This window comes from Helianthus annuus, chromosome 12, assembly GCF_002127325.2.
Source record: "Helianthus annuus cultivar XRQ/B chromosome 12, HanXRQr2.0-SUNRISE, whole genome shotgun sequence".
Lineage (NCBI taxonomy): Eukaryota > Viridiplantae > Streptophyta > Magnoliopsida > Asterales > Asteraceae > Helianthus > Helianthus annuus.
Window position 1 is genome coordinate 86,393,718 of NC_035444.2, and position 12,764 is coordinate 86,406,481.

Here is a 12,764-nt window from a genome sequence, read left to right on the forward strand (position 1 = left end):
GAGCAAATGAGCCAGATACCTTACGCTTCAATAGTCGGGAGCCTGATGTATGCTCAAGTCTGTACTCGCCCAGATATCGCTTATATTGCTGGAATGCTAGGCTGTTATCTGACTAATCCCGGCCTAGATCACTGGAAAGCAGCTAAGAAGGTCCTTAGATATCTGCAAGGGACGAAAGACTATAAACTGACTTATAGAAAAAGTGATCACTTAGAAGTGGTAGGTTATTTTGATTCTGACTTTGCCAAATGCAAAGATGACAAGAAATCCACTTCGGGCTACATCTTTATCTTAGCAGGCGGACCTATCTCATGGAAGAGTCATAAACAACAGTTAACTACAACTTTCACAATGATGGCAGAATACATTGTTGTTTACAACGCAACCTGTCATGGAATGTTGCTTAGAAATCTGATCACTGGACTCAAAATCATTAATTCCATTTCTAGACCATTGAAGCTTTACTGTGATAACTCAGTTGCCATTAGTTTCTCGAACAGTAACAGTTCGACTGGAGCTGGTTTATATCTCGATACAAAATATTTGTTCGTACGTAAACGAGTTGAGGAAAATATTCTTTGTATTGCGTATATTAGTACTAAAGATATGCTTGCGGATCCGATGACTAAAGGTCTCCCACCTAAAGTTTTCGAAGAACATGTATCGAATATGAGACTTACTAAAGACCATATTTAATGGCATATTGTACTAGCTTATGTTTTATTTTTAATAAATTTCCTCAGTTTGATTTTGTGTGTCTCTGACATATGTTCTGCCGGTGTAATGACATATAGACAAATATAAATACAAATCAGACGCTAAAGGCTTATGCATATTTTGATCATAAATATTAGGTTTTAAATTGAGGCTATAGTATGACTAATGGGGGTCCTGAGTCGAATGATGATTCAACGGTTGTATTTCTATGCTATAGTTCTTGGTTTAAGGCTAAAATGAGTGTTAACTCCTGGCCAGGCTCATCTAATACTCATGATAAATGATTACTTGGCTAAGTGAGAGAATGTGAGATTAAATATATAATTATCATAATATTTAATCTTGTAGCCATTATAATCCTTTATATTATATATAGATCAAAATATATTAATAACCTATTAATAATTAGTTGGTAATTGTTGATGGACCATATTACCCTTATTAACTAATTAGGTTTCCTCTTGGGTGTATATATAAGGAGATTATTAGAGAGTTTAAGGGTTAGACAATTACACAATTCACACAACCCTCATAACATCAATTTCGTCTCTCTCTCCATAACCGAAACCAACCATTGTTTCGGTTTCATCACCATGATAATCTTACACCCTAAGGAGGAACCAGATCATCCTGACAAGTATGTCAAACTCAATGGCTGCATCTCTGACTGGATTCTCTGCTGGCCAGTCTGATGTAACAAGTATGTTATTCATGTTTTCCATTATGTTTAAACAGAACTGATGAACAGATCATTGTTGTCACCTCACTAAACTTGATAACCATAACTAATAGCTTTTCCTAGACCCTAGTTGCTCTCTTGTATATATGAACCACCAACGTTTGCTTAGTCAAGTTAAATAACACATTTACAAATTATTTTTAATATTAGTTGGATACTATAATAATAGATTACAAAACGAGTTTTTTAATATAAAAATTACAATAAGTCTCACTAGAAGCTTTTCTTGTTTACATACGGTATTTGTTATGATACGAAAGTGTTTGAAAATCAAGAACTCGCTTAAAAAAGTTTAAGAAGGTAAAGTGTTAGCGTAAATGATGTTAGTTTAGACCGAGTATAATGGGGTATTGCCCACATGATGTGGCAAGTGAAAGGGTCGTGAAACAAAGCCCTAAGGAGCGTTATGAGGCAGTTTGACTAATGGACCCCAACCTTAATTAAGACCATGGTTATTTAACTTATGAGTTTCCCAAACATTTTCCTAAACCATTTTGAGAGGGGTTTTTTTATCCTAGAAAGCACTAGAATAGAAACATTTTCGAGAAGGATTTTCAAACGATGATTTCATTATGCTCTGAAAGTTAAAAATTGTATCAACTTCCCAACTGTTATATTAATATGTATATTGTACTTTCAAAACTAAAACATTGAAACACTTATGATTCTTACAAGTTTTGTGCTTAATGAAAACTAAACCTCTTACCATTTTACATTTGGCTTCAATAATCTTACATCTTTTATTTGAGTTTTTATGTCGTTTCTTCGTTAAACCAATCACTACAAGGAATCAGAGCTTTAAGGTAAATTATAAATCGTTGTATCTTTTAGGAACCTAAGCTAAACTAAAACACGATTATAGAATTTTCTTTTTCAAAAGTCATAACCATCTAAATTACCTAAAGTGTAAATTATAAACATATACATTATCCATAATTACTTAATTATGTTAGTTTTAAAGTATAGTATATACGTAAATCACCTAACGTGTAGATTATAATCTTTGCCTCATATCACAACAAGAAAACAAAACAATAGCGGCGACCCCATTGGCGACGACATATGATATGCCACCGCTATTGCTTTGATGCACGTTACAAGCTAAATGAAATTGACCTGTTATCGTAATTTTAGGTTAATAGCAGCGATATGTCGCCACTATTGACCTAAGCGGGAATATCAGATAACATGATATAGCTATTTAAAACAAGGCCTTTTTCACCTTTAATACAGCATGTTAGTGCGATGGAAATTTCGAGCGCTAAAGAATATTTGCGACAAATTTCTGAATTAATTGTGATCGCAAATACTCAGTTTTCTTCCAACGATGTTTGTATGTATTGATCTAAAAATCATAAAAGTAAAATAACTTTAGAACTCACTATTTCAATCATAAAAGATATAAAACAATATAACTTTTTTTCTTATTAATATTTGTTGTAAAACAATGGTCTATTAGCTACTAATATATAAGAATATAAACATGAGAACAAAACTATAAAATCATGTAGAGAATAGAATATGGAGAATTCTTATTCATTAATCAATCTTCACCATATACAAATATCTCTATATATTTAGGCATATACATTAACATAAAAGAAAATGAAGAGATATGATATGTTATGTGGAGAGTCACCATATAAATGACTCATTCATAACACTCCCCCTTGACTATCCACATACTTTTAATACGCTTGGTGATACTGCCTCGTTAAAAATCTTGCTAGGAAAACCCAGTGGGACAAAACCTCAGCTAAGGGAAAAAGAGTGCAGCACGTATTTTCTTATTCTGATACTTCAGGATCAGGTATGTTGCCTCGTTAAAAACCTTACTAAGAAAACCCAATGGGACAAAACTTAGTTAAGGGAAAAAGAGTGCAACTTAAAAAAAATCTCCCCCTCATTATAATATGTATCCTTTAAGTAACATGTGTCCATCTTCCTCGAATGTTACTCAAAACTTTTGTAGAATAATTTGTTGTTTGATGCCTTGAAGTGCAATACTTTATATTGAGCAATGTTGTAAAATCTTCTTGTGAGACTTCTAGTGCTTCCTCTTGCAAACAAATACCGTAAGATCCACTACTATGTTGTGTTACATTCTTTACATCTACAAGATTAACGAAACTAGTTTCATAGGTTAGTAAAATATAAACACATATCATTCTTACCTTTAGGGTATCGACATATCTGCTTTACCATTCAAATGTCTCCTCATTGTATATGTGCTATATCATGTTGATAAATTCAAATAAGAAAAACATATTATGCATAGATAGAAAGACATATTAATGCACAATTGCACTTTAGCCATGGTACTTTTGGAATAAGAATCCCTACTTTGGTAGGAGATGATAATAGTCATTTCTTATAAAAAAAATGACTTAACAACCTTTAACATACTTTAAGGTTCAACTATGTCCATACTAAAATATCCAAACATCATCTTCTAGATGTACTTGAGGGATTAGTAAAATATGATTACATATATACTCGAACTGCAGTTCGAGTAATAATTAGACGTGCCAAGGTCATTCAAAAATTCTCCCTCTAAAAGCTCGACAATTTCTCTCAATGATGCCTAGAATCATTACTGTAAATTGCGATTATAGTGAACTTTTTAAAAGTAGAATGTTCATAGAACATGGCTAATTTAATTAAACTTATATCTCTCTTTATGTGAATATCTCGAGTTGTACAACACTCGACCCAACTATTTTAGTCCATACGTATTTTGTCAACTTCATATAATACGTTCTTGCGGTTTTTACATCATTAATGCTTCTAGCATTGTCAATCCATGAGGGAATTCTTTCCATCTTATCCAAATATGCATGTGCTTTCACTCTTTAGAAGTTTTGCTACATAAATTTTGCCCTTTTAACACATAGATATCTATATCATATGCAAAAATATCATGAACACTTACTTTTATCTCCAAAATCCATATTGTACCATGTTTATACACTGTGTACATTGACATGCCATAACAACCAGGTACGCATTTTCTATGTATGTTTATTGGAGTATTGGTGCACAATAATTACATCCATAAGGTGTTTCAATTAACCTCTTAAGCACTCAAATGCTTTAGGATACTCATGGGGAGTTCCAATTATATTCAATTCAATAACATATACAACATGTATATGTATTCAGATCTGAATTTACATAATAATCATAATATTCTCGAGAACTTATTTTATATGACTTAGTATCAAGTGATACATAACTTTCATAAGACGCGTGTCAATTCTCTTTTATATATTACCAGACTAATAAGATATTGGAAAGTCAATGCATCCACCATTGGAGAATACGTTTTCTCATAATCAATCATAGGTCTTTGTGAAAATTCTTGTGTCACCAATTTTGACTTATATCACTTAATTTGATTTTCACTTGATTCACATAAAAGACACTTTTGTATCCATCATATTTTATAACTTTAGTTGTATGGACTGTTGGTCCAGAAACTTTCCATTTCATTAGAGAACTAAACTCTGCCTTATTTGCGTCTTTCTATTTTGGCCAATCATTTCATAATATTCATTCATATGCTGATCTTAAATCTTGATCCTCATCATTTTAATCATTTTAAGCGCTACATTATATACAAAAGTATAACGACGTCGATTTTTATTTCGATTCCATACATATCTTAGACATGATACAACTTATCGAGATCTCTTTATTTTCAGGTACCTGAGGTTCTTCTTGAACCATCATGTCTATTATCTCTTCAGGAGATCTTATTACTATAACCTCGACTTAACCATCTTAATTACTTGCTCCAATTTTCGAGGAATTTTATTATTGAAATCAAATAGTCTACCACGCTTTAGGCGTGCAATAGACTCATTACAAAAATATATTATGTCCTCTTCGGACACGAATATAATTTGAGCATAAGCAGTTGATTATGTGACTTACTTAGTCACTCTATATAGGTCAGTGAACTTGTCTGGTAATTTGTTCTTTAGTATTGGTAAATAAATTATACTTTAAACTTCTAGTTCATAGTTTATAGTCTAAGGATCAAGAGGACATGATAATTCATTTCACTTTTCACTTTCCAACTGCTTGTTATATCCCCTTAATGTTGGGAACATTCATTCACTAAAGTGAAAACCAATGAGCCATAAACGAATTTCTCACTAATGGCTTTAAGTATTTAATCATAAACGATTATTTATACCCAACATATTCTCAAATTTTTTAGAAGTCCCATCTTTGTGCGGTGTGGTGGATGAGTTTCAATATATGTCGCACAACCAAAATCTTTGATGAGACATCTTTGGTTCCTGACCAAAAACCAACTGTATGGGGAGAACTATCACTTATTGGCTTGATGTGGACTGATGGTACTATATATAAAATTACATGTACCTAAATGAACTTTTGCTCATCTCATGATCATTGGCTTTGTAACCAATAGTAGACGTTTAGTGATTATCTCAACAATAACACTTATTCCAATGATTGTTAATAATTTGTGAATCAAATTCATTATTATCAAATAAATATACTAATCTGGATTAATATACTTGCTGTCACACTAGCTAAGTCACAATCACACAAGCTTCAGGTTGTGGATTTGATAACCATTTAGACGATGCATCGATTTTAAAATACTAAATGGTATCATGTTTGTATATTTATTTCCGTTATCATTTCCAGAATATTTGGGGATTCACACCCTACTTTTGTTGATCAGTACTTAACTTCACTTGAGAGCAAACATGACATGTATAATAATCAAGATAATCTTCTGGTTCTTCGATACTTTTCACATCATCATTAATGACTCAGTGTGGTCTAACCGGTCATGCCAACTAACTAAATACTCATGATCCATAAACCTTTGGATTATGATCGCATATGTATTACTTGCACGTATGTAATACAAAATGTAAGATACAAGAGAATGTATTATAACTTCAAAGTTTAAACCATCATGTTATATGGTCATTCCTTAGTTTGCCACTTTTGGTGGTCGATCTCATTATGACTATTGTTACAATTCTAATAGTCGATCTCATCATGACTATCATTTCAATTATTGTAGTCGATCTCATTATAATTTCTAATGGTTGATCTCATTATCAACATGACCATCATTGTATTTTTCTCAGTAATCACAATGATCAATATATATTCATTTCATTGATTAAAGTAAAACCAAACAATTTTCATGGTTTTCATTATTTACTCGGACATATAAATCTAAAGTCATTTAGAACCTTTTGTTTCTTTTTAATGATATTGCTACCTTAGGACCATATTTGAGGTTTGACAAACAAAGTTTGTTTTATCCGATTTTACCTTATAAATAAACTTCTCTTTGTTGTCCGAGTCATATAATATTACCGGTCTAACATCTCACGACCATTTAAAACTTGATAATGAGATACATGGAGTATGACACTTTGGGTGTCAAATCTACGCATATTTCTCCTCTTTCATGAGAGTGACAATAAACCATGATATGGTTTAATCGTTCCATTCAATATTATCGATGCAAAGAAATGATAGCATATACAATACAAGATATAGATAGCAACAAATCATTCAATACATGATCTCATAGCATGTCATAATATAAAAACAACTTATAATAGGCCTTTATGAAATAAGAAACCTTTTCATCACTAATAAGCAAACGTATATAATTTATGTAATAACTTATCATGGTATAACCAATCACAAAGATATGATATAACCAATCACAAAGATATCTTATATATATTCGTTACTTACTTTGAAACTTAAACATATATCTCTTTCAAGTTCTCAGATCATTTATTATTTGAAAATTGGAATATTGATGAACTACATAGCGTACTCAATTTTTTCTTCTCAAATACTGATATTAAAAAAAAAAAAAAAAAAACTAATGACATCAAATAAACAATCTATATATTGCACATATGAATCATATAGCAATGGTCATTATTTTATACAAGCAATAATAATAGTTAATCAAAAATTAAATTATTAAACATTATGACATAGCCTAATGAATGCATGAGAAATACCGACATCGCTAGAAAGGGTTTCTCTAATAACAAATAATGATATCTAGCAATACGAATCAATTACATGAATTTCTTATATGATAAATTTGTAATAAATGCTATTATAACCCTAGTATAAATACCAAATGTTATTTTTTATAATCATGCTATAACAATAATAATACATTGCATTATAGATTGTATACTTTATTTAAAACTAAATCACGTGATGTTTCCAATGAGCACTACACACGTAACTCATTTATATCTAATTGTGTAAAAGTCCTTTGGCATGCTATATATTAACAATGACTAATGAAAACAATTAATTACGATCCACATTATAACTCATTTATATCTAATTGTGTAAAAGTCCTTTGGCATGCTATATATTAACAATGACTAATGAAAACAATTAATTACGATCCACATTAATATTTTATCTTTTTTTTTTTTACGGCTAACAAGCAAATAATTTCAGTTAAAGGAATAAAATAGACTTCACTTGGGGTTTAACAGAAAAAGCGTATATATTATGTCCTTGATTGAGTAGGAAAACTTTATGAGATAAGACTAGTAAAACTTTATGAGATAAGATATTCTTTTCGATCAATTAAAAAGCATAAAACTTTTTTTTAAATAAATTATCATGGTATAATTAATTATAGTGTAACAAAAAAAAATATCTCACGTATACATATCTGTCATGTTAGTTTGAAACTATGATTTTAACATATCATCATTTGTTTACTAGTAAATAAGCCCATCTTTTTTTTACCTTCTACAATAATAAATTATGTAGTTCCATATAATCGTAAAAGTATCACAAGGGTCTCAATGCTATAAATATAATATCTTACCATGCAAATATTTCAAATATTCATATATAACATCTATCTGATCCAACTTTATGAATAAGATACCAACTCATCAACATAATCAAAATCACCATAACAAGAAGCAAATTTAATTAAATCCAATTACTTGGTGTATGCTCTTGTGTTTCTATGCAACCATCTAAATTCATTTTTTTACCATTGTGTTCATATATTATTATCCAAGCACTAAAAATAAATTAAGAAGTAGCCTACATATTGTTCATTAAAATAATGAGTTATACGGTATCTAATATGAATGGGTAAATTTTTTAACTATATCTTTTATGTATGCACCGAAATCAATATTTTGGGGTATATGTCCTCAATTCATTTTTTGTCTTATCAATAAATTAAAATATACTAAATAACAAAATATCAATATTTTTTTTGCACTTAGAAATATATTATATCAAAAACTGAAACTTAAATAGTCCTCTAAAATTGTAAATACAACGGTATAACGTCTCCATTATTTAAATAATCTTTTGAGATTGATATAAATTGAATCAAAACAGATATTTAATTAAATAGTTAAATAATCTTTGAATTCATTGTCCCATACAACAAACTCCCATTTCCAAATTAAAATTCAATTCAAATCAATATAATATTATAATTCGTCAATGCATATCAACAGGATGTGTATATGTATTATGAGCAATAAGTTTTTATGTTGTTACCTTATTTGCCACTTGAGATAGGTTCGTGATTGCGGAATGGAATGCCCCGTCAAACGAGCGATGGGTGGGATGTTGGTGATAGCTGTTGTCAAGTGAGACTTGCAGTTGATGGCTCCAGTAGGCAATATTAACTTGAACAAAACAATAGAGAATCGCTACCGCTATGGTTCTTTTTTCGACAAAAACACTGTCGTGCTGATAACGTGTTGTAAAACAATGGTCTATTAGCTACTAATATATAAGAATATAAACATGAGAACAAAACTATAAAATCATGTAGAGAATAGAACATGGAGAATTCTTATTCATTAATCAGTCTTCACAATATACAAATGTCTCTATATATTTAGACATATACATTAGGCCGTGGGGTATGGGGCGGGACTTTTGGCGTGGGTTGGGGTAAAATGCCCAAGTCACCACCCCGGGTGGGCTTGGTTTTGGGGCGCGGTCCTTGGGGCTTGGGTTTCAAGCCGGGCGTGGGGCGGTTTGGCCAAGCGAGCTGGCGGACTCTGATTTGCTCACCCCGCCACGTCAGGTGGGTGTTTGTTTTAAATTTTGAAATTTAAAATTCAAATTGGTCCCCCCATCCCCCCCAACCCACGCCCCGCCATACCCCGCGGACACGTAACCTGGCAGTGGGCTGGCTCTGCGGACAGGTGTCACCAAATGCCCAACCCAAGTCCTAACCCCTGCCCCACCATATTTCACGGTCAAAAGAAAATGAAGAGATATGAGTTATGTTATATGGAGAGTTACCATGACTCATTCATAACAATATTGTATTGACTTAATAATTATGATTTCATCCTATTCTAACGCTATTCTTGAATTTGATTTACCAACAGTAACAACACCGTCGCAATTGAGACCATTTCTTTTAACAACCTACACCGCCACGCGTATTCAAACCTAACTATTTGTCAACTCATTTCACATCCCAACTGTCATGTTTTCCTTCTCTCTCTCTCTCTACTCTCTCTCTATAAATTACCTTCAAACCCTACACAACAACATCCCGTCACTAAAACCAAATTATGGGCAACTACGTTTCATGCACCCTCACTCACCAAACCAGAAAAACCTCAACAACAACAAAAGTAATCTTACCCAACGGTGAAATCCTTAACTTCCACGAACCAATCAAAGCTGCAGAACTCATGCTGGAATCACCAAACTCCTTTGTTGTCAACTCTAAATCACTACGTATCGGATCGCGCTTTTCGGCCCTTAACGCCGACGAAGACCTTGAGTTTGCGACCGTTTACGTAATGTTTCCGATGAGTCGGGTTAACTCGGTTGTCACGGCAGCTGATTTGGGCTCTCTTTTTATAACGGCTAAGAAAATCGGTAGAGTTGTGCCTGAAACCGTGGCGGCGCCGCCGCGGTTGAAGCTGGAGGAGATTGAAGAAGTGTCGGTTGAGTTTAAACGACGGATGACGATGTGTAGGTCGAAGAAGCCGTTGTTGGATACTATTGAGGAAGAACATGTTTGCTCTAGATGAGCTGGTTATTGTCATTATTTTTTATTTATCTCTTGAAATATTCTTTTTGGGTTTGGTGAAAAGATACATGTTTTTCTTCTAATTTTTGCGATTTAAAATCCTTGACAAGGTTTTAAAGTTGCTATGTTTTTGTTGTATACAGATGATAAAGTTTGTATATGTATACTATATTCTTTTAGTGAAATATATGATTATTAACAGTAAGCCTGGAAATGGGTTTTGAAATGATATATAATTAAAACAAACTAGTATTAAGTACCCCGCGTTGCGACGGGGGCGAATACTAATGCCACACTACTGTCAGTAACCACCGACACTGAAGTTGCGGGGGCGAATACTAATGCCACACTACTGTCAGTAACCACCGACACTGAAGTTGCGGTGTTAATGCGAAGAAATTAAACCGAAACGTAATATATAGAATAAAATAACTAAGTTGATCTAGGACTCGCGCGTTACGATGAACCCACGTCTATTTTTTCCCGTTTGACAGGTTCATCGTAATCTATATCTATATATAATATATATCATTACCACTATACAAACCATAATGCATACATTACAACAACCATTGCATCAATATGTTGCAAATTATATTTATACAAGATTTTGGCTAAATTAATTAGATTATTATAAATAATAATAATTTACAAATAAAACAACACAACTTTGAATGGATTAAACTGATTGAATATAGTAAGATAATGAAACAATTATTTGATAAGGGTACAACCACTTAAGCACAATTTACAACCATACATGCATACAAAACAAATTGGATTTGATAAGGTAACGAAACCATTATTATTTGATTAAGGTACAACCACCTAAGCACAACTTACAACCTATATTTGATTAAGATACAACCATTTAAGCACAACTTACAACAAAAGATGCACACAAATGTTTTAAATTAATAGTTTATAAATATGGCATAAGACTAAGAACCCATTGTATATATCATCCCATACTATGCTAAATACTATTGTACAACTTTTAAAGCAAACAATACAACAACTACTACTGATGCACAACATTGTTACAACATTGTTAAAAATTGATAGTATATAAATAACATAAAGCAAATAAAGATAAAAGATAATTAAAGAGTCACTTGGGTTGGATTTCTCATCAATAAGACAATCGACCTCGTGTTGTGGATTTTTAAAAGATCAGTATCTAAATGTAGTAAATACACAAGTTAAGGTTACTAAATCATACACCAGTTTCAAAAGTTGTCACAATCATATTAAATGATAACTGGCTAAGACTATGGGGCGGGGGTTGGGGCTTGAATTGGGTGAAAACGTCTAAGTCACCATCCCGGGTGGGCTTAGGTTTCGGCGTGGCCCTTTGGGCGGGGGATTCAGCCCGGGCATTGGGCATGCCTAGCGGTATATGTGGCCGGCTCTTATTGGCTTGTTGGCTAGCGCATAGCGGGCTATGTTTAAATTTTAAAATATAACCGTTTGGCTAAGCCAAACGGTTCACCCAACTCCACCGCCTGTTCACATCGCTATAAAACCCCCAACCCCACCGGCTGTCCAACAACGAGTTCTGGGGCAAGGAGCGGAAGCCGTTTGACAAGCTCGCCCTTTTCGAAATCTACCTAACGCTTTAGTCTTTTTTTTATTTTGTAATCCTTTTTTTTTGTAGAATTTTGTAATTTTTAGGAAATTTTAATAATAATTTTAGGCTTTTTTTTAAAATGTTGTGTGTATTTTATTAATTTTAGGCTTTTTTTAATTTTAATAAACCTGGCCAACCCACGCGGGCTAGCTACGCCCCGCCGTACCCCATGGACACGTCACTCACCAACGAGGGGGCTCGAACTCCAAATGTCAACCTATGCCCTAAACCCCCACCCCACCATACCCTACGGTATAAAGTCATAAAATGAAACAAGTGATAATGGGTGCCTTAGTGCAATAAGATAAGACGACCATGGTTATGAGTATTCATCCCTACAACACTATTGGAAAGTTGCCACGATCATATCTGTTAGAGTTAAAATATTGAATGATAACTTTTGACAACGGGTTAAACCCACTAATCACTATGACCCATTGTTTCATATTATCGACCCAAGGATAGTGACAATGTATTAAACCAAGTCTATATAATCAGTGGCGGATCTAGAAAATTACCTAAGGGGCAACGTTTCAAAAAAAAAAATTTTAACGTACTTCATACAATGTAAACGAAACAACGATAGTAGCGCGGTA

At 32.8% G+C, this 12,764-nt stretch overlaps 1 protein-coding gene across 1 annotated transcript; it reads left to right on the forward strand.

Annotated features, from left to right (window-relative positions):
* Positions 1 to 10,071: 10,071 nt before the first annotated feature.
* Positions 10,072 to 10,539, forward strand: LOC110893151. The gene has a single exon (XM_022140269.1). It carries the CDS (start codon positions 10,072 to 10,074, stop codon positions 10,537 to 10,539), a length of 468 nt encoding a protein of 155 aa, XP_021995961.1.
* The last annotated feature ends 2,225 nt before the right edge of the window (positions 10,540 to 12,764 follow it).